The 24,551-nt window shown below is 41.4% G+C and overlaps 1 protein-coding gene across 1 annotated transcript; it reads right to left on the minus strand.

The window, feature by feature from the left end:
* Positions 1-13,700: 13,700 nt before the first annotated feature.
* Positions 13,701-19,418, minus strand: LOC138875309 (uncharacterized). The gene is made up of 9 exons (XM_070154133.1): positions 19,302-19,418; positions 19,117-19,227; positions 16,928-16,953; positions 16,492-16,790; positions 15,074-15,154; positions 14,703-14,956; positions 14,319-14,489; positions 14,109-14,243; positions 13,701-14,003 (listed from the first exon to the last, which is right to left on the minus strand). Exons 1-9 carry the CDS (start codon positions 19,416-19,418, stop codon positions 13,701-13,703), a joined length of 1,497 nt encoding a protein of 498 aa, XP_070010234.1.
* Between the last annotated feature and the right edge of the window lie 5,133 nt (positions 19,419-24,551).

Genomic DNA, 24,551 nt, shown 5'->3' on the forward strand with positions numbered 1-24,551 from the left:
TATATACGCGTATATAACTCCATTTGAATACATAAAAATATACGCGTATATAACGCCGTTTGAATCATATTTTAGCCACTGTGGGCAATATCATCATCATATACCAGCTGATCAGGTGGTGGTGCATATATAACGCCGTAACCTATTCCCATATCCCATATACATATATTTATATATATACGCGTAGATAACGCCATCTGGTTATGGGTCAATGCAACATGTATAAATGAGTGAAATGCATGAAAAATATATAATAATATCGATATTCCTTCCGAATAAACTTTTCCAGCTGCGTATTATTCTGAGACCCATGAACAGAAGATAATGATAATTCTCATGGGGAATCAAGAATATAGACACCCCTACTATTTCTATGAATAGAGTAATTTATAAAAACTATGTATTTGCTCGTTTCTTTCGTATAATCTGGACTATGCCAAAAGAAAGAAGGGAAGGCCTTAACAGACCTGGATTTGGAATGACTCCGTATAATTATCCCGTTAGAAACCTTCGTGGATTGAACTTAGAACCCAAAAATTGGATTTAGGCCTCTGCGCTTTTGAATTTGAGGAACGAAATTGGCTTGGTATCACTGCCAAAATAACGAAATGGAGCCAAGGATTTGGACGAGACTAGTTCTTGGTTTCCAATGCCAAAGACATTAACCTTGAAGTGAAGCCAAGATTTGGATGAAAGTATTGGGATTTTAAAATACTTTGATTTGGCTAACTAGTTGAATGCTTGGACGAAGTGTTCTGTTTTAATGTTCTTGGTTTCAAAACCAAGAACAAATTCGTTGGTTTGGAGTTGGACAAGAATGATTTTGTTTTCCAAGTTCTTAGTTTCAAACCAAGGAAAATGAATTGAAGTTTTAAATTGTCTAATTAGATAAGACTTTACAAGTGTTACCAAGACTTGACTTTAAGTGTTCATTTAATCTATTCCCATGCCGCCACCTAGAATAATGACTACTTATTTATTGTCTAGGCTTTGTGGCTCATTGACACGTGCGGGGGGGGGGGTTAATTATTAATTATTTATCCACTTATTAGTTAACCGGGTAATGTTTTGTTACCCGGTAATTAATGAATAACTCGTAAAATTGAGAATTATTCCTACTTACTTGAAATATTACTCACTTTTCACATACATTACTATTATGGTCATGTGTTACTTTGAATGGTACTAGTCCATAAATATAGGGTATTATAGCTCGGACCGTATTTTATCCCAAATTGACAACCTTCAACAAAATTCATTTTCTTTAATTCGTGTACCTTTTATCCTTCATGGCACTTACTTATCGCTTGTTGTAAATAGCATAAATATGCTAACCTCGAGATAATCTCATTTTCGAGATTTTATCAATTTAATTATGGCGTATTTCTATGTACGAAAATGTGGGGCGTAACAAGTACCAATATAACGTATCTTTCTTATTACTTAATCATATACATGTGACATACGGGCCTAATATGCCAACATAATCATTTATAAATTCAAAACATCAGCCGACAAGACCGTACAATCTTTCACCTATACGACATATGTCTACAAGCCTCTATTAGTACATAAATGTCATAAAGGTCGGGATAGAGTCCCGCTATTCCAAACAATACATGCCTAAATCATACTAACCAATCAAGCAACTCTGAAGCAAATGGAGCGCACCAACATCTTCCGCTGAGCTGATAGCATACTTGGAGGGCTCTCGACCTGTCTATCGGGACCTGCGGGCATGAAACGCAGCATCCCCAGGCAAAAGGGACATCAGTACAAATAATCTACCAAGTATGTAAGGCACATAAATAAATACATAAGATACATGGAAGAAATATAGAGTATATGACTCAACCTGTAAGTCTGAATAACTTTGTAAATCATAAATTACTTTTAGTGTCATGCATATGCGTATGAATATCATGTCGTGCATAGGTACATGTTTCATAACATCATCAGCCTCTGAGGGCATCCCATCATATCATACTGGCCACTGTGGGTATCCCATCATATCATACTGGCCATTGTGGGCATAGTAATCTATGTATACCAGTTGATCAAGTGTTGGTGCGTATATAACGCCATAACCTTTCCCATATCCCATATATATATATATATATATATATATATATATATATATATATATATGTGTATATAATGACGTTTGAATCATATTTCAGCCACTGTGGGCAACATCATCATCATATACCAACTGATCAGATGGTGGCGCATATATAACGCCGTAACCTTTTCCCATATCCCATATACATATATTTACATATATACGCGTATATAACGCCATCTGGTCATGGGTCAATGCACATGTATAAAATACGCGAAAAACACGTAATAATCTCGATATTCTTTCGGGATAAACTTTTTTCAACTGCATATTATTCTGAGACCCATGAATAGAAGAAAATAATAATTCTCATGGGGAATCAAGAATATAAACACCCCTACTATTTCTATGAATTGAATAATTTATAGAAAACCGTGTATTTTCTCCTTTCTTTAGTATAATTTGGACCATGCCAAAAGAAAGAAGGGATGGCCTTAATATACATGTTTCTGCAAAATTCTTGAATGAAATCTATGCTTGAGGCTTGGATTGAAACGAAATTTGGACTGAAATATTTGCACGAATATTTTGACTCTATTCTTGCATTCTTGGCTTCACCCCCATAACCAGATTCTTGTTTTAGACCCTTTTACAAATAAGTCTTACCAATCCTTTGGATAATGACTAATATTTTACAAGATACAAATATTATTTTGCTAAGATTTGAATGTAAGGTCTTGGACACATTAATAATTGGCCATCTGGCCAAAGTGACTAGTTAGTCACTTCTAATCCTGTGGCTTCTTGACACGTGGGGTTGCGAGTGGGATATTAATTATTTACCCACTTATTAGTTAACTGGATAATGTCCTGTTACCCGATAATAAATCAATTACCCGACTATTTTAAAAATTACCACAAATTACTTAAAATATTACTCACTTTTCACATACCTTTTACACTTTTCTAGCATGGCCATGTAGTACCTTGCATGTCACTAGTCCATAAATACCGAGTATTTTAGCTAGAGCCATATTTTACCCCAATATGCCAAACTTGGACGAAAATATTATTTTCTTTGACTTGCTTCCCCTTTCACCTTTACAAATTTATTCATCACTAGTGAAATAGCATAATCCTTATAATCTCCAATTAATATTTTACTTGCACTTATGTCAATTACCGTATGACAAATCCAACGTACAATACTACAGGGTGCAACATCGTCGTAACTTAATACTGCAAAGTGTGACATTACTGTAATGTAATATTGTTGGGTAGAACACTGTCGTAACTTAATACTGCTGGAGGTAACATCATCGTAATATATTACTGCAGAGGGTGACATCATCGTAACATATTACTTTAGAGCATAACATTATCGTAATATAATACTGCAGGATGTAATATGGAGTAATGTTGCGGGGTGTAACTGTAAGGCCCCGTGAAATTTCTACTTAAAAACTAGAAAGCTCGTAGTACCAAATTAGGAATGTGTTAGAAATTTATAAAACTCTTCATTAATTTGTGCATTAAAAAGTTAAGGAATAATGTTTTCCAAAAAGTGTGTTTCTGCGGCCCATTATGCGATCACATCATAGCTATACGGACCTCATAATTGCCGCAGAGTCAGACGATTTGATGATAAATTTGAGGTCAACTATGCGGCCAATTATGCGATCGCATGATCGATATGAGGGTCGTATAGTCATCGCATAATCCCCTTGGAATTTTTGTGAGAAGCAGTTATACGGTGCATTAGGCGACCGCAAAACAAGTATGCGGACCGTATTTCTGTCACACACCCAGACAATCTGTTCAGGTTTTAGGGACCATTTTTTACTGTTCATTTCGCGGGCCGCATGTCCATTATACGGTCGCTATGCGATCACAGATTGTGTCGGGGCTCCTAACAAATGCCCCGGCAGCTTTCATGGATCTTATGAATTGAGTCTTCAAGCCTTTTATAGACTCCTTTGTGATAGTGTTCATTGACGATATTCTTGTGTAGTCCCGAAGTTGGGAGGACCATGTAGACCATCTCAGGGCAGTTCTGCAAACTCTTCAGCAATATCAACTGTATGCAAAATTTTCGAAATGGGAATTTTGGCTTGAATCTGTTGCGTTCTTGGGTCATGTCGTCTCTAGGGAGGGAATTATGGTTGATCCTCAAAAGATTGCAACACTGAAGAATTGGCATAGACCTACCACACCAACAAAGATTCGCAGTTTCTTGGGTTTGGCTGGGTACTGCAGAAGATTTTTGGAGGGGTTTTCTACTCTTGCCTCTCCATTGACTAAATTGACGCAGAAAGCAGTTAGGTTCTAGTGGTCCGATGCTTGTGAAAGAAGCTTCCACGAATTGAAATCAAGATTGACTACAACACCGGTATTAGCCTGCCAGAAGGTACAGAGGGATTTGTGGTGTATTTAGATGCTTCAAGGATCGGGCTTGGGTGTGTGTTAATGCAACACAGCAAGGTAATAGCTTACGCTTCTAGGCAACTCAAAAATCATGAAAAGAACTATCCAACCCATGACTTAGAGCTTGCGGCAGTGGTGTTTGCACTAAAGATCTGGCAACATTATTTGTATGGGGTCTATGTGGAAGTATTTACGGATCACAAGAGCCTTCAATATATTTTCAAGTAGAAGGAGTTGAATCTGAGACAAAGAAGGTGGCTAGAGTTACTCAAGGACTATGACATTGATATTCTCTATCACCGGGGGAAGGCTAATGTTGTGGAGGATGCTCTTAGTCAAAAATCTTTTAGAAGTTTGGCTCATTTGGAGGCATATCAAAGGCCCTTGGCCCGGGAGGTTCACCAGTTAGCTACTTTGGGAGTTCGCCTTGCGGACTCTAATGAAGGAGGAGTGATTGTGCAGAATAGGGTTGAGTCATCGCTTGTGACGGAAGTGAAAGAGAAGCAATTCAGTGATCCATTGTTAGCACAACTGAAAGAGAGGATTCATAAACACAAGACCACATCTTTTTCCTTTGGCATGAATGATGGTACCTTACGGTACCAAGGCCGCCAATGTGTTGCGGATATTGTCGGTCTCCGCGAAAGGATTATGGCAGAAGCTGACACTTCCAGGTATTCCATGCACCCAGGATCTACGAAAATGTATCATGATCTCAAGGAAGTCTATTGTTGGAATAACATGAAAAAGGATGTCGCAAACTTTGTGGCAAAATGTTCGAACTGTCAGCAAGTAAAGGCCGAACATCAAAGACCTGGTGGATTGGCTCAAAGCATAGAAATTCCAGTGTGTAAATGGGAGATGATCAACATGGATTTTGCGGTAGGGTTACCGTGCACTACGCGCAAGTTTGACTGAATTTGGGTGACCGTGGATCGGCTCAATAAATCAACACTTCTTGCCATTTAAATCTTGTGACAAAGAGGAACATTATGCTCAGTTGTATCTCAAATAAATAGTCAGCGTGCATTGCACTCCAATATCAATCATTTCAGATCGAGGGCTTAGTTCACAACCAACTTTTGGAAGAAATTTCAGCAAGGTTTTGGGCACGCAGGTAAATCTTACCACAGGTTTTCACCCTCAAACCGACGGGCAAGCAAAGCGGACGATTCAGACGCTTGAGGACATATTGCATGCTTGTACTCTTAATTTCAAAAGGAGATGGGATGATCATTTGCCACTAATAGAGTTTGCTTATAACAACAGTTTCCATGCTAGTATCCAGATGGCACCGTTTGAAGCATTGTATGGTAGGAGATGTAGATCTCCCAGTGGGTGGTTTGAAGTTGAAGAAGTTGAATTGATAGGGCTGAACCTATGCATCAGGCTATGGAGAAAGTCAAGATTATCAAGGAGAGGTTGAAAACTTCTCAGAGTCGCCAAAAGTTTTATTCAGACGTTCATCGAAGAGATTTGAAGTTCAAAGAAGATGATTGTGTATTTATCAAGGTTTCCCATATGAAAGGTATCATGCGGTTTGGAAAGAAAGGAAAATTGAGTCCGAGGTTTGTCGGACCGTACAGAATCATTTAGAGGATTGGTCAGGTGGCGTAAAAGCTTGAGCTACCACTCGAGATATCATTGGTATACCCAATCTTTCATGTTTCTATGTTGAAGAAGGTGGTGGAAAATCCGTCAACTAATGTTCCAGTTGAAACTATTAAGGTTGATAAAGAGCTGTCTTATGAAGAAGTTCCAGTTTCCATTCTTGTCAGGCAAGTCCGAAAATTGAGAAATAAGGAAATTGCATCCGTAAAGGTATAATGGCAGAACTAGCAGGTTGAGGAAGCCACTTGGGAAGCACAGGACAAAATGAGAAAGAAGTACCCACATTTGTTTGTATAACCATGTAATAGCTTTTTATGCATTTGGTCCCTATAAACTCTTATCTTTTGATTTGATCTATGTAAAACTGTTCTATTTTGGTTATATGTTGCCCATGCAGCCATGGTTGGTGTTGTACAAGTTATATTATGTCTATGGGACATGTATTGTACATGCTGTTAGGATATGTTTATGGGGCCCTCTGACAGGTTGATAGGCCTAGATACAAAGGAAACTCTGGCGAATTCTTAGAAATTTATGGAGTTAGCCAAATTTGGGGTTGTTTATATATTTCATGTTGTGGAAAGCGGAGGTTGCGTAAAGATTTCTGATGAGTGAAACTTGATCCTCATTCGAGGACGAATGATCTTAAGTGGGGGAGGATGTAAGGCCTCATGAAATTTCTACTCAAAAACTCAAAAGCTCGTAGTACCAAATTAGGAATATCTGTTAGAAATTTGTAAATTTGATCGATCTGTGCATTAAAAAGTTAAGGAATATTATTTTTCAGAAAAGTGTGTTTATGCGGTCTATTATGCGATCACATAATAGCTATACAGACTGCATAATAACCGCAGAGTCAGACAGTTTGATGATAAATTTGAGATCAACTATGCGGCCAATTATGTGATCACATGATCGATATGCGGGTCGCATAATCCCCCTGGAATTTTTGTGAGGAGCAGTTATGCGGTGTATTATGCGACCGCAGAAAAGGTATGCGGACCGCATTTCTGTCACACACCCAGACAGTTTGTTCACATTTTAGGGACCATATTTTGCGGTCCATTTCGCAGGCCGCATGTCCATTATGCGATCGCCGAGTGTGTCGGGGCTCCTATTTTCTACCTTCTAAAACCCGACCCCATCCCATCAAAAACACACCATTAGACCCATTTTATGTTATTTTTCTGCAAATAGAGTGAGAGAGGGAGTTCTAAAGAGAGAGGGTGATCCTCATCAAGTCCCCACTCAATCCTTGCCTAAACCCTTGAAGATTATCAAGTAAAGCTGCTAGACTTTCACCCCAAGAGGTAAGAACTTGATCCCTAACCTTTGGTTTCGAAATTCACACTAGAATGAGTAATTAGCTTGGGTGTTCATGGGTATAAGAATGGATTTTCTTGAATGCATAAATGATAATAGTGTATTGGGAGGTTGTGAACTAATAAGATAGCAATTGAGGTGTAAAATGATATAAATCTCTCACAAAAGGGCCCTAAAATTAAAATGCACACCTAGTGCTTGATAGTATACCTAAACGAGCTAGAATATTAATCATGTCTCTAATTCTTGGTTCAATTTGTACTTTTTGTAAAATAGATTGAAGTTGCTAAGGGTCTCGAATTTTTTTAAGAAATTAAAGAAAGCTCTATCGAGGTATGTATGGCTTAAACCCCCTCATGTTAGAAATTGAGCTCCACTGGTATGTTTATGTGCAAATGTTGTAAGACCGGAAACTTGATCGATGTATTGATTGTTATTTTACATGAATTGGTTTTGAAATTGTATATATATACATGCTCGATGTGATATTTGTGGCCCTAAGCGCCGATGAATTTGTGTGATATATGTGAAATAAAGATTCAATGAGATGATTAATGAGAAAGGAACAATGCCTAGGTAAGGCGGCCTAGCCTATCGGGTCGTGATCGGACACCATGCTGCACACATGGTGGTAATGTGCTGATATTGAATTCCAGAAAAGGAAAATGACATGGTGATTGAGGCATATATCTCAAATGAGGCAACCTAGTCGATCGGGTCATGATCTGACTCCGCTCAAGATAGTGATGGTATTGGGAACAATGATGAACATATGAAATACCCTAAACTAAAGTCATGGAAATCATGTGAAAGTTGGATGATTCATTATTTTATAATGTGGTGTTGGGTTAAAGCTTTGATTGTCTCTTGTGATTTCCTTGAATTCTTGTATGATAGATCTTTCTAATAAGATGGTGTTTAGTTATAAATACTAGTACTATTCCATGGTACTAACGTCCTTTTTGCCGGGGGCACTACATTTTTAAATGAATGTAGGGGGCTTTATAGCGGACAGTGCCGATCGCGCGTAGCAGAGTATCCTCCTCTCATAGTCTTGGTGAGCCCCTTTTCCCTTCAAGGGGTTATGTTGCACATCTTTTGTTGTAGATTTCCACTTTTGATGTATAGCGGGGGTCTTGTTGTCGGTGTTGTCATAATTTTCTTTTGTATTCTTATAGGCTCCGTAGACGTTTGTGTGAGTTATGTATGGGGGTTGGATGGGTCTATGAACTAAGTTGTAATCTCAAACTCTTGTTTCTCTAAATTGTGATTGTATGTAATGTTGGAACTTAACTACAGTTTGAGGTTGCGATATGAAATGAAAGCATGATTCCCTTAATCATATCGAGTTGGGTAGAATGTGTTAAAATGGCTTGCTCAGTTGGGATCACGCGATTGAGCGCCGGTCGTGCCTCCCGAGGTTAGAGAATGATAGTAACATGAGGCTCAGCTTGAGGTTCGACCCCGAGGGTCTCAGTGTTCGACCTCGAGGAAGTGCAAATAGATGGCTATGATGGACAAACAGGAAGTTCCCAAGGCATGGGATAAAAGCTGACCAAGTCTATCGGGCTAGTTCAGGCCCATACAGTGGCATTAAATTGATGTACCAACCTCATATCCCATTAATAAATTCGTCTGTATTATGTTGGGATTCCCCCTCATATATAAAGGGGACCCTTGATTCTATTATTTACATTTATTGTGTTTCATTAATTGTTCTTCATTATTTACTCATTATTGATCATAAAGAGATCTTATCAGAGCTCCCAAAATTATTAGTCCTTCATCGACCGGACATAGCCTAACGCTTAGCTCAACTTCGAGGCCCCATATAAGCCAGCTCGAGGCCCCGATTCTCAGCCACTCGGTTTGCTTGACATGCTGTCTCAAGCTCTTATCTATTTTTCTAATCTCACGCTTAACATCTACTGCCTAACAAATAGCATAAAAATAAATCACATATTTTTAAAACCACATAATCAAATCTAATTAGAATTACCATTTTCAAGGTAAATAGTTTGGCGCCCACCGTGGGGCTAAAAAAATAGTGATTTTTTTCATGCTGGTTTACTACATTACGCAAGTTATCTTATACATTTTTTCTTGTCCAAGAATATTTGATTTCATGTCAAAATGTCTAACTCAGTGAACGCACACGAAAACTATGTTCTGGAGGACCATGGAGAGAATGGTGTAGCTGTTCCAGGTATTCATGTACCACCGCGAAACCCTGAGGATACACCAGAACCAATTAATGTGGATGTGGTATCATGCAACGCCCAACACATAGATATAAGCTCCCATACTAACAAGAGTATATGCCAAGAAGACCAACAACAGGCTCAGAAAACCCCAGTTTGGAAGGAACAAGAGGTTAGCCTTCACGTCATTTTTGAAATGTTGTAGGCACAACAGCTAACAATTACTCAACTTCAAATTCGCTTAAAAACTCCAAGCACTACAGCACCGTAAGCAGCTCCTCAAGCCGAACAGGTAGAAGAAAGATCAAGCAGTAACGGGTCAACAGTTGACCCCGCTATCATGAAGATGCTCGAGGACCTCACAAAGAGGATTGAGTCGGGTGAAAAGATGATAAAAGCTAATGACAAAAAGGTGGAGACCTATAATTAAAAAGGTCGATCAAATTCCGGTCGCACCCCCGATTCTAAAGGATGTAGATTCAACGAAATTCGTACAAAAGCCATTCCCACAAAATGCTGCTCCAAAGCCCATCCCGATGAAATTCAAAAAGCTCGATCTTCCGAAATACAACGGAACCTCCAACCCTAACGAGCACGTCACTGCTTAAATTGTGCGGTGAAGGGCAATGGCCTGAAGGACGACGAGATTGAATCTGCCCTTCTAAAAAAGTTCGGATAAACACTTTTGAAAGGGGCCATGATGTGGTATCACAACGTAGCCCCAAATTCGATAAACTCATTTCCAATGCTGGCAGAGTCTTTCATAAAGGCACATGCAGGTTCCATCAAGGTGGCTACAAGGAAATCTGACATCTTCAAAATCAAACAAAGAGAAAACGAGATGATGTGGAGTTTGTATCTCCCTTTCAAATGGAGTGAATGGAATTACCACCAATCTCCGATGACTGGGCAGTGCATGCCTTCACCAAAGGTTTGAACGAATGAAGCTCAGTGGCTTCGAAGTAGCTGAAGTAGAATTTGGTTGAATATCCCTCCGTAACTTTGTCGGATGTCCACAACCGATACCAATCAAAGATCAGGGTCGAGGAAGACCAACTAGGAGACCCCTCGAGTCCAGTATGTCCTAGTAGACTTCTTGCAAATGAACTAAGGCCAAACAAGGAAAGGTACCAACCATATACCGAAGATAGAAGAAACGCCCCAAGGCATAACATATCTCGAAATGATCGAAGGACGGATCGAGGTTAGAATCCTCGGGGACTCGTAAGTATAGCCGGATTCGACAGACACATTTCGGACATCTTATTTGCCCTCGTTAAAATCAGAGACACCAGGTGGCCAAGACCTGTACTATCAGATCTGTCGCAGAGGAACCCTAAATTAGTGTGCGAATTTCACGGTACACACGGTCATAGGACCAAAGATTGCATACAGCTCCGAGAAGAAGTTGCCCGGCTACTCATCAAAGGGCACCTCTGAGAGTTCCTTAGTGACCGAGCCAAAAATAAATGTCGGGAAAGTAAGCTGAACAGGAAAAATAAAACAGAAGAGCCACAACATGTCATCCACATGATCGCTGGAGGAATCGACATCCCGTAGGAACCCGTTATCAAAAGAACAAAAATATCCATCACTAGGGAGAAATGAACTCGAGGTTACATACCCGAGGATGCCCTCACATTCAGCGACGGGGACATCGAGGCCTTGTCTCAGCCTCATAACGATGCATTGGTAGTTTCTTTTCTTGTGAATACATTTCAAATTAAGCGTGTTCATGTGGATCTAGTTAGCTCGGCCAACATTATCAGGTCAAGGGTAGTGGAGCAGCTCAGACTGCTCGAGTCCTCAATGGATTCAACATGGCGAGTGAGACAACAAAAAGGGAAATCACCCTCTCGGTCGACGTGGCCGGCACGACGTAAAATGTCAAATTTTATGTCATTGAAGGAGACATGAGGTATAAGACCTTGCTCAGAATGCCATGGATACACTGCATAAAGAGCGGCACCATCGACCCTTCAGCAAATGATGATGTTTCCAACAATGGACATAATAAAAACCGTGTATGGGGAACAATATGCAATGAGGGATATGTTCGCGGTGCATGATATGACACCTACATCGACTCCTTTAACATTGAAGGAGCCAAAGGATAAGCAAACAATAAATTACAAATCACGAGACACATTCTTGGCTACACGGTAATAAAACAAGCAAAGAACCATGTTGCGTCCCCTGAGCAAACATTTCAAGCATATCAAAGCTCAAAAAGCCATCACTACTAAGGTATAACCGTCTCCCTTTTCATTTAAATCTTGCACTAACCTGTGTGCAGGTGTCCTATCAGAATAGTCGAAGCGCTGTCCAACATGAAGACCGTAGGTTTCAAAGCATACGTTGCACTCTTTTCCTTCGATTGGATTTTTTCCCAATAAGGGTTTTACCGGCAAGGCTTTTAACGAGGCAGCACCTATATACTACCTACGGAGAACTTAACAAGTATTCAAGGCTTCTCTTTAACAAACCTCGAACACTGGGGGGCATCCCCCCAGAAGATCACCTTCCCAAAGAAGTCAAGATGAGCCAAAAAAGGGTCTCGATAGGAAAATGATGTATCAGGCCAAACGGTCAAATTAACCATGCCCGCATAGAATAATTGAACCCTAGACAATGAAAAAATGTATACTTGTACCAAGTAAACAAAGAATATTTTCCCCATGAAAATGCTTTGCGCTTTAAAGAAGTATGCTACTATTACGAGAAACGACATTAGGGCCTTAAATTCCCCTAACACTCGGGGACTGACGTCAAAAACATAAAGCGGTGAGACCTCCAGGTTGGAAACTTCAAACTCGTAAGACCTCAACAAGGCAAAACCAAAGTTTACAATGAATGGCTCCAGAGCCAAAAGAGCACTCGATGTCTCGGGGACTGTCACTAACTATCACCTATCGAGCTGCCAAAAACTCGAGGCCATAAAGCCCTGTGTGGGCAACCTCGAGCTCATAAGACCTCCAAAAGGCAACACCAAAACTGTAAGACCTCAAGCAAGTCATGAACCATTATTGTACCAAATAACCTATCTGTAAGACCTCAAGCAAGGCATGAACCATACTTGTACCACGTAACTTACCTATAAGACCTCAAGTAAGGCATGTTAAAATTTTGTAAGACCTTACAAAAGGCGTAATCCTGATCTTAAAGTTAAGGCTATATATCTAAACTTATAAAACCCCTAAAAAGGCATACCCTCGATATAAACGCCGAAACTAATTCACTCGGGGTATGAAAGGCTACGACCAAAACATAGTGACTACGGTCACAAGGCTCTAGCAAAACTTATGCGGCTCAGGGACTCCTGACCGTCGCCAAAAAATCACAGGCCTTCAATTACTTCGAAAAAACTTCAAAAAGAACTAGTTAATCAGGCGACCCTCAGCATAAGGAAAAGAGTTTCGATCATATCAACTCCAAACAATAGGCTTCGAAACAATTCAGCCATCGAGCGAAAACTCCGGAGGTGGTCATTTATCACTACATAAAGACCCAATATCGAGGCTCTTATCTAGCCGTCGAAGAGTCGAGCAAACATAAAAACTTTAAAAAGTCTTTAACGAGGGAAAATAAAGCCCATACTAGAGGTCGTACCGACCCAATGCTTAAGGACCATTGTCGCCAACTTAAAATTAAAGGTCCTACCGACCAAACGCATAAGACCCACTGTCGCCGGCTTAAAAATAAAGGTCCTACCAACCAAACGCATAAGAGCCACTGTCCCCAGCTTAAACTAAAGGTCGTACCGACCCAACGCGTAAGAGCCTAAGTGCCAACCTATGTTAAAGGTCGTACCGATCCTATGTGTAAGAGCCTATGGGCCAGCCTAACAAGCCTCGGGGCCGAATTGTAAACCTAAGGGTTTTTACCCGAAGGCCAATTCGTCTGGCTAATCATTGACAAACATCAAAACTCAAGACAAAGAAAGACATATACAAGTAAATAGAAATTCATGAAAGGAACAAACCGAAAGGTTTCTTTATATATGCATATATGAAACAATGCAAGGCTACATTTGGAAATGCTCTCTAAGAGCCCTGTACAAAGAATCAAAAAGAAAAAGCCTAGTCTACTTTCCCCTCGGGGATTGCGGCCCCATCGGCCTCTCCCTCATTATCTTCCACATCAGACACGAGGAACTTGGCATCATATTCATCCGCCTTGGCATGCTCATTCTCTTCCGAGTGATCGAAGCCCCTAGCATGGATTTCCTCGAGGGTTTCCCTCCGAGGTTTGCATTGGTCATACTCATTGCTTTTGCTCTCCTGATCGGATGCCCCTCTCAACTTAGCTCGATCATCAGCAACATATTTTAAATAGACGGCCACTTTCTTATTGGCCTTAGCCCGAATCTCTTCAGCTTCAGCCTGGGTGTCCACAACCTTAACCTTCATCTTTAAAAGGTTAGACTCGAGCCTTGCAATCCTCCTCGTCTTAACCGAGCTATTTTTACGGGAGTTCCAGAGCTATACCTCAAGGGTAGAAACCTTGGCCAAATCATTCTTCTTGGCCTCAATATGGGCATCTATCTGAGCCCTTAGCTCGTTACACTCTTGCTTGGACCGGCATACCTCGGCCCGAAGGTGTTCCAAGTCTTTTATCTTGCGCTGCAATTGAAATATCAAAATATTAATCTCCGAGAAAAGAAGAAGAATCATGCATTCCATCTGAGCAAAGGTTACCTGTTTCTCGAGGTGGCTTTCATAGTTCAGGCTTCGATTCGCCACATACTGAAGGTGCCTCAATTCTTTTCCCCTTTTAACACAAAGAAGCCAGAGGGATTTCTCCCCATCCAAGGCTTTCCTCAACCTGGCTTCACTGTGGAGCAACTCGGACTTGAGCTTGTCAAAGGCCTATGAAAAAGAAGCTCAATGAGAAAACGAAAATGTAAAATCAAATGACCAACAAAGTCAACCAAAGCTCACCACAGAACAAAGCCGTTAAGCCTCCTCAAAGGTTGAGCGCGCATATGCTGGCCAGGTCTCACTGACCCCAGTTAAACCGATCTTGGTGGGGACATGGTCACTCGAGACCCCGCTTGATTTAGGCAGCCCCTAGTCTCAAACATCCCTCGAAGTACCTTCGATGGGAAAAGAAGATGACGACAAGGGCAGAACAGTTTTTTCGAGACTAGAAGACTCAAATGCTGCAGGATCAGCTGATACATCTTCTTTGAGCCTCCGAGCATGGCTTGCCTTGCTATAAGCACCCTCGTCCTTCAAGGACTCCTTACATTTGTTATCAGTCCTCGACCCCAAAGCCCACGACCCTTCCTTCTCCCTGAGGGGGAACGGTCTAATCTCAAAAAATTCTCCAATGCCTGCGGTGACGGAGTTAGTACACATTAAAGAAATTATCTTTCAAAGAAAACAAGCCACACAACACGTACCATGTTGTTTTGACTCCTATCTACCCTTGGACAGATCTCGCCACTTACGCTCATCGTAAGTCGAGCAAGCTGCAAGTGTCTGAGACCAATCTGCCAGGTCAGGAACCTCGTATGGCATCCACGAGATTGCTGCAAAAAAGAAAAGAAAAAGAAAGCATGTTTACAGAATCCACCTCCACCATGGATAAAAATAATAAGAACACGAGTGTACCACTTGCGTGTAAAATTCCATTTCTCAGGAAATGGAAGGAACTTTGAGGGATAATATCGACAATCCGCACTCAGACGAAATGCCTCATCCACCTTAGGTACCCATCTTCTTCATTGCTGGCAATAATGGGATGAGTGGATCAATGTTGTAGAGTAATCTGGCCCCGATAATGCAAGGTCTAGTACAATGTAATATAATTGCTGAGGGTGAACTCGAGCCTAAATTTATCTACAAAATACCTTATCATCAGCACTATCCTCTAAAATGACGGGTGAACATGTGCCAGGGTTACTTCATATCTTCTACAAAATTCTAGTATGACCTTATCGAGAGGGCCCGATGTAAATGGGTACGTGTATACGTTCAAAAACCCCTCGACATGATCCATGATGCTCTATTTTGGGAAGGTACTTACAGTACCACCTTTTCTCCCCATCCACATCTTTTCTAACTGCCTCGAGGTGTTCCTCCCTTATTGAGGAGATAAACCTCGATGCATGATCCAAATGGCCTTGAACATTGGGAGGTATCTCCAACATAAAGTCCCCCTCGAGAAAAAGCACCTAGAAATTAGCTCACCGGACACCAGTAGTGTACAACCGACCGAGCGCGAAGCAGAGGCGGAACTCTCATCACCTTGGTGAACAGATTTGGACGTAGCAGCAATGGCTATGGTAAAATAAAAAAAGGAAGATGAAGACTTGGGAGAAAGCTTTGGTTGAAATGGTAAGAGAACTAGCACAGAGAATAAGAGCTCTATAAAAGGGATAGTTACTCAAAGTAGCAGAGTCCTCTGATAAGAAATAAGCAAATGCATATATAGAGCAAGCAACGACTGTTCGCCTGAACTGAAGGCCAATTAATTCTAACCATGTCAGTGCCATTTTTGGGGAAGTGTATCGGTGGGACCACCCCGGTCTCTTTACAACCGTGTCACATAAATGATACTATCACACAGTGCTTGGGAATCGTTGAGACCCCAAGGATTTCTATTATTACAAGCATCAATTCTAAAAAGCTATCGACCTAATCTTGAGATGGTGCCCGATCTCAAGGGTCCTGATTAGTCCAAGTATGGGCTCCTAAGAGCAAACATCAAAATCCAAAGGCTAACTTCACGTAAACGCTGAAATATAAAATTCAAAGACTTGAAGCAGAAAAATCTTCTTACATTACCAAAGTTATATTTATAGGAGGTGTCTTTACAAAGCCTTTTCTCCCGAGCGCTGGGTAATGACGTGAGTCTATTATTCACCCTCACTACTCTCTAGATCGTCTTCAAAATCCTCGTCCGAAGTGGCCAAAAATGCTGGTTCTTTCTCCAAGGTTCGGCCTTCCTCAATTTCAGTTGAGAGATCGACGCCTTTAGCGCTTGCTTCCTTGAAAGACTGCCTCCTTAACTTTGAACGAGCATAAGAAATGGCCTGAGTCAGCTTCTGCTCGTCTTTCTCTAATATCTCTCTGGCTCGATCATTTGCGGTGGTAGAATACTTCATGTATGAAGACGCATTCTCTTTGGCCTCAGACTTGGCCACGGATAGTGCAGCAGCCTCCCTGTGAGCACTTCGAAGAAGAACTGGATCGATGTTAAATCCGTCCGCACGAGATCTTTCTCCGAGGTCACAGCCCCATTTTGCCCCCTCAGCTCGAGGATCTTAGCATTCGTGGCTGCATCCTCTTCCTGAAGTTACCCCACCAGGGCATCTTTTTGCCTATTCTGCAACGGCAAAATAAGTTGTTAAGCATCAAGTTATAAGAATAAAAGACAAGTTCATTGATACAGTGATACTTGCTTACGGAGGCCAGCCCTTTCCTGGCACACTCCCTCAACATTTGCCTGAAGCCCGTGCAATTGCTCTTTCTTTTGGGTAGAGTAGGCCTTCGACTCCTTTACTGTCACGACCCAAACCAATGGGCCGCGATGAGTGTTTGAGTCCTACCTATGAAACACCCCTAAACATGCGTCTAGGATATGAACCTGTGTAACATCTTTTGAGTTACGAGAAAAATCTGTATGAAGGAAATCTGCCCAAAAGGGCATACATACATATACGTACAACATAAGTAGGGCGAGCCGACAAGACTGCTATAGACAACTATACATCTCAAAATTGTAATTCGGCAAGGCCACATACTATCCAACTAGACATACTGTCTACAGATCTCTAATTGAAACATAAATGTACAAAGACGTGACTGAGCCACATCGTATCGATATGCATGTATATATACAAACGTATCGTACCAAAATCAATAGCAGCTCCGAATCAAGTGGAGCACGCCAACTCTTGCTGATTACGGATCCTAAGAAGGGGGGCCGTCAGCTTGCCTACCTGCATCTATGGGCATGAAAAGTAGGCCCCGTGAAATAGGGTGTCAGTATGAAAAAAGTACTGAGTATGTAAGGCATGAAAATTAGTACGTAAAAGACATAGATGAAACATGGAATATAGAAAACACATTTTTAAATCTGAATAGCTTTGTAAATTCTGAAACGTTTATAATGTCATGGTTGTGCATATAAATGTCGTGCCATGCATAGGTATGGGTGTTCATAATACATCAAGCCACTGAGGGCATCTCATTATATCATCTCGGCCACTGTGGGCAACATCATCAACTTATACCAGCTGATCAGGTAGTAGTGCGTATATAACGCCATCTGAGTCATATTTCAGCCACTGTGGGAATATCATTATCATATACCAGCTGATCAGGTGGTGGTGCATATATAATGCCGTAACCTTTTTCCCGTATCCCATATAAATATAATATACATATATACGCGTATATAACACTATCTGGTCATGGGTCAATGAACATGTATAAATGAGAAAAGTGCATGAAAAATACGTAATAATCTCAATATTCCCTCCAGATAAACTTTTTCAATTGTGTATTATTCTGAGACCCATGAATAAAAGATAATTATAATTTTCATGGGGAATGACGAATATAGACACCCCTACTATTTCTATGAATAGAGTAATTTATAGAAACTGTGTGTTTGCTCATTTCTTCAATATAATTTGGACCATGCCAAAAGAAAGAAGGGAGGGCCTTAACATACCTGTTCCAGGAATTATTTGAAAGGAATGAAGCTTCTGCTTCAGTGAAATGTGTTGAACGATAGTTTGATTGAAATCCTTGAAATTTTGAACGAAATTATGGTGGCCTCTTTTGAAATTTCTATCAAAATTTTTGGCTAAGTTGAATTGTTTGGACGAAATAGTTCTGTTCATGTTCTTGGTTTCAAACCAAGAACAGATTGAGGCTACACGAAATGAAATGAAGTACGAAGTTAAAGACAAAAATGAAGCTTGTTTCTGTTCCTTGCCTTTGAATGGATCGATATTAATTTGTTGTATCAAATTTGTGGGTTTATTAGATTCCTACAAGGAGTTAAAATTTTGACACCTATTTACAATTGTTTATGAGTCATATTTTTAGATTGGTTGCCTTGTGTCACGTGGAGAGTGGTGTATTTTAGTTAATTTTATCCGTTTATTAGTTAACTGGATAATGTTCTGTTACCCGATAATTAACCAATTACCCGCATAATTTAAAAATTGTCCCAAATTACTTAAAACTCTATTTATTTTTAAAATACTTCATATATACTTTATATGTTATACTACCGTGGTCATATGGTACCTTGCATGGTATTAGTTCATAATAATCAGGTATTATTCCTCGACCCGTATTGTTTTTTTTCAAATTGGCCACTTTCAACGAAACTCGTTTTCTTTAATCTGTGTACCCCTTTATCCTCCATAACACTTATTTATTGCTTGTTATAAATAACGTAAATACGTTAACGTCAAAATGAGCTCATCCCCGAGTTGACTTCAATTAACTTAAGATGAAACTTTTAACATACAAAAACGCGAGATGTAACATTTAGCTCTGAGGTGAGCTTCTCGATCTCCTTCCCACAGCACGAAAGCTTGTCTTGGAGCCTAGAAAAGGCATGGTCATACATTTTCTTAGCCTGCAACAAAGCAGAGATGTTCAAAAGAGAAAGGCAAAAATTTGAAGCTCTAATGATATGTCAAAGAATATTACCTGCTGCTGAAGCCTCTCCGCCTCCTCGAGAGCGACAGGAGCATCGTGGTCAATATTCTCGTCGCCACCGTTGAAGAGGTCTTCGAGCACATCTTCCCTTCCATGAGAGGCCCCCATATCGCCGGTATCCGGGTCCTATGCATCCCTGATTTCCCTCGGTGAGTATGAAGGGGCCCAATTAAAGCAGTCTAGGGAGTTAGTTTCTCTAAGGGTGTCATCTTTCCCCCGAGAAGCTTCGGCTTCAAGCCGTTCGCAATCACCAGCAGCGGGTTAATCGATACGGATAGTACCATGTGCAACTTGAAACTCGGGGACTATGCCTGAACCCTCCTCGAGGGTCTCCTCAGCACGTGTCTGGTCCATATCAACTACCCCCAATTTGGCGGCCTTCCGCCCAGCAACTTGAGAAGCATCCACGCCCAGTCTTGCCCTTTGTGCCAAAGGGTGATCCTCATCATCATCACCTTCATCCTCGGTATGGGGACTTGTCACTATAGCCGAAATCGAGACCGTGGCATCGGTCCGAGGCCTGCAAACTTTAGGTTTCTCTAATTTGAGAGTCCCGCCCGACGTCTCTTTCTTCCTCTTCCTACCATTGCTGGGTTTCGATGTCCCTTCCTCACGATCAGGAGACAGTCTCATCAAAACTCTATCCCCGAGTCCTACACAAGCATGATGCATCAAACATACCACTACAAAAGATACTCATAAGGAAACATAGTAAAGATAGCAACAAAAAGCATATCGTGGTTCTTGGCATGCCGCCGCGTTTTGGCCAAGTTACGCCAAGAACGCTCGATATAAGGGAAAGAGAAATCCAACTCGATAGGTTCTAAACCGCGCCGGGTACCAAGCGGTGGCTGCATAATTAAAAAATATTATTTTTCAGAAAGGGATGAAAGGGAAATAATTCGTGCTCGGGGTAGACGAACTTATGCGTCATATTATCTTCCTCCAAGAATGGCATCATATTAGCCGGGATGATGTCCGAGGTCCTCACTCGGACAAATCGGCTTATCCACCCCCGATCATTGTCCTCATCGATGCTCGAAAAGAACGACCTCGCAGATCGATGATGAAGCTTGATCGAACCCCGAAAGAGACGAGGGCTGTATAATCAGACCAAGTGATTGAGGCTAAGGGTCATACACTCGATCTACTTGGAAAAATATCGGATCATATAAATGATCCTCTAGAAAGAAGGATAGATCTGCCCGAGAGTAACTCAGTACTCACAACAAAAGTCAAGAATCACCGGATCTATTGACGGGGAAGAAGGATCGGAAGAATCTATGGGACCTAGAGTAAATGGGTATGTATAGACGCTGAGGAAGCCAGCTTTGTGGTCTACTATGCTTTCCTCGGGATTGGGGATCTCTACTAACATTGTCTCCCCCCATCGGCATTCTTCCTTTACCATGTTCATATCAGTCACCACGCTGATGTACCGAGACATGTGCTCACATCAGCCTAGTATGGAAGGGGGATTTCGATGGAAAATTTTGATACAATATCGAATTGGGTAGGGGTACATTGCTCGATAGTTGGGGTATTTTTTGTTTTCCCTACAACCCGCGTGACGAGGAAGCGGTGCCCTCTTTCTCAAGTATCGTTATAGCTATTTAATGCCATGGTACAGGCTTAAACTAGTCTAATAGCCTTGGTTAGCATTTACCACGTTCCTTGGGAACTTCCCGTTTTTCCATCATAACCACCCATCTCTATTGCCTCGAGGTCAAATGTTGATAACTCCTCGGGGTTGAACCTTGACCATTGTCTTGATCTTTTGGAGACTGCCTACGAAGCGTCATAAGGACTATAAAATCGGACCCTCTGATTTGTACCGCATACAGAATGCCACGCTCCAACCTCGGGAGGCGCGACCGGCGCCCAATCGAGTGAACCCAACTGAGCAAGCCTTATCAAACACATTATACCCAACTCAATATGATTAAGGACACCATGTTTTTGTTTATTTAGACAATAGGAAAGATTGTACATTCAACAATGTTAGATCATTTATATCACAACCTTAGACCGTAGTTAAGTTTCCAAGATTCCGTACAGTTATGATTAGAGAAGGAAGAGTTTAAGATTACAACCTAGTTCATAGACCCATACAACATCCATATATAACCCACACAAACGTCTACGGAGCCTCTAAAGATACAAAAGACAAGTATGACAACGCCGACAACAAGGCCCCGGCTATACCTCAAAAGTGGAAATCTACAACAAAATATGTGCAACATAACCCCTTGAAGGAAAAAGGAGCTCACCAAGACTATGAGAGGAGGATACTCCGCTACGCGCGATCATTACTATCCGCTATGGAGCAACCTACATTCATTTTAAAATGTAGCGCCCCCGGCAAAAGAGATGTTGTACCATGGAATAGTATTAGTATGTATAACTAAACACCATCTTATTAGAAAGAACTATCATACAAGAATTCAAGTAAATCACAAGAGACAATCAAAGCTTTAACCGAACATCACATCATCAAATAAAGAATAATACAACTTTCACATGACATCCATAACTTTAGTTTGGGGCATTTCATATGTTCATAGGCGGCCTTGGTACCGTAGGGTACCATCATCCATGCCAAAGGAAAAAGCTGTGGTTTTGTGTTTATAAATCCCCTCTTTTAGTTGTGCTAACAATGGATCGTTGATTTGCTTCTCCTTCACCTCCACTATAAGCGATGATTTAGCCCTATTCTGCACAATCACTCCTCCTTCATTAGTGTCCGTGAGGCGAACTCCCAAGCTAGCCATCTGGTGAACTTCCCGGGCCAAGGGACTTTGATATGCCTCCAAATGAGCCAAACATCCCATAGATTTTCTACTAAGTGCATCTGCCACAACATTAGCCATCCCCGGTGATAGAGAATATCAACGTCATAGTCCTTGAGTAACTCTAGCCATCTTCTTTGTCTCAAATTCAACTCCTTCTGCTTGTAAATATATTGAAGGCTCTTGTGATCCATAAATACATCAACATGGACCCCATACAAATAATGTATCCAGATATTTAGCGCAAACACCATTGCCACAAGCTCTAAGTCATGGGTTGCATAGTTCTTTTCATGATTCTTGAGTTGCCTAGAAGCGTAGGCTATAACCTTTCCGTGTTGTATTAACACACACCCAAGCCCCATCCTTGAAGAATCACAATACGCCACAAATCCCTTTGTACCCTCTAGCAGGGCTAATACCGGTGTTGTAGTTAATCTTGATTTTAATTCTTCGAAACTCCTTTCAGAAGCATCAGACCATCGGAATTTAACTGCTTTTTGTGTCAATTTAGTCAATGGAGAGGCAAGAGTAGAAAACCCCTCCACAAATCTCCAATAATACCCAGCCAAACCTAAGAAACTGCAAATCTCTGTTTGAGTGGTAGGTCTAGGCTAATTCTTCACTGCTGCAATGTTTTAAGGATCAACCATAATTCCTTCCCTAGAGATGACATGACCCAAGAACGCGACAGATTCAAGCCAAAATTCACATTTTTAAAATTTTGCATACAATTGATGTTGCTGAAGAGTCTGTAGAACTGCCCTGAGATGGTCAGCATGGTCCTCCTGACTTCGGGAATACACAAGAATATCGTCAATGAACACTATCACAAAAGAGTCTAGAAAAGTCTTGAAGACTCGATTCATAAGATCCATGAAAGCTGCCGGGGCATTTGTTAGCACAAAGACATCACCAGAAATTCAAAGTGCCTATACCGAGTCCTAAAAGCTATTTTTTTGTAATATTCTGCTCACTTATCTTCAATTGATGATACTCGGACCGCAAGTCAATTTTTATGGAACACGTAGCACCTTGCAATTAATCAAACAAGTCATCTATTCTTGGTAGAGGATATTTATTCTTGATTATGACCTTGTTGAGTTGCCGGTAGTCCACACACATCCGTAGAGACCCATCTTTCTTCCTTACATACAAGACCGGTGTGCCCCACGATGACACACTTGGTCAGATGAAACCCTATTCTAGTAAATCCTTCAATTGTCCCTTTAGCTCTTTCAATTATGCCGGTGTCATTCTGTAAGGTGGAATTGATATAGGCTGTGTGCTTGGCATCACATCGATCCCAAAATCGATCTATCTGGTGGGATCCCAGGGAGCTCATCTGGAAAGACATCCGGAAATTCATTCACAACTAGTACGGACCCACGGCTAGGCACCTCGGCATTGGTGTCCGTAACCCGAACTAAATGATAGATACACCCCTTTTCATCATCTTCGCGACGTTAAGGTATATAATAAATTGACCTTTAGGTAATACATTATCTCCCTTCCATTCAACAACGGGCTCATTAGGCAATTCAAGCCTCATGGTTCTAGTCTGACAATCAAGCATGGCAAAGCATGAATAAAGCCAATCCATTCCCATTATTACATTGAAATCAACCATCCCTAATTTAACAAGATCGACCATGGTATCCCTACCACACACCGTGACAACACAACCTCTATAGACTCGAGCGGTCGTAATTGACTTACTAACCGGACTAGACACTGAAAATGGCTCATGAAGCTAATCCGGTTCTATCCCAAATTCCATAGCAACAAAAGGGGTAACATAGGACAAGGTGGAACCAGGGTCAATAAGTTCATACACATCATGATATTGGACAGTGCGAATAGATATAAAAACATCTGGAGAAGCCTCTACGGTCTGGCGACCACGCATAGCATAGAACCGGCTAGGTTCTCCTGAACTCTGCGCACCACCCCTAGTTGCACCACGGCCTGCGGGAGCTGGGGTACCTCGAGCTGGAGAGGGGGCTGAAGATGTAGCAGCTGCTGGGCTGGCGGGCTGTGCTGTGCCCCTACCCACTCCCTGGCGAGATAAACGATAGTGCCTCTGCATATGACCCCTCATCCCACATCTATAGCATACGAGTAACTCCAAATAGCAAATACCTGAGTGTATTTTCCCGCACCTAGGGATCAGAGACCTCTGCTACTGCTGGGATCTCTCTCCTAACCAACCCTGCTGGTGGGATCCCCTGTTGCCCTTACCGGGCCTGAAACGACTCCACTGCTGCTGCTGGCTGGGCCCTAGTGGCAGTTCAATGGCTGAAGACTGTGCATCAGACAGGGACGGCCCTAATGATCCTCCTTGGAAAGCTGATCTTCCCCCACCTAGTGACTCTCCCATGTTGCCCATAGACTGGTCCTTACTGGAACCCTCTCTCTCCATTCTATTATTCAGTTTATGGTTCTCAGTGGC

Source organism: Nicotiana sylvestris, chromosome 8 (assembly GCF_000393655.2).
Source record: "Nicotiana sylvestris chromosome 8, ASM39365v2, whole genome shotgun sequence".
In the NCBI taxonomy this organism is placed as follows: domain Eukaryota; kingdom Viridiplantae; phylum Streptophyta; class Magnoliopsida; order Solanales; family Solanaceae; genus Nicotiana; species Nicotiana sylvestris.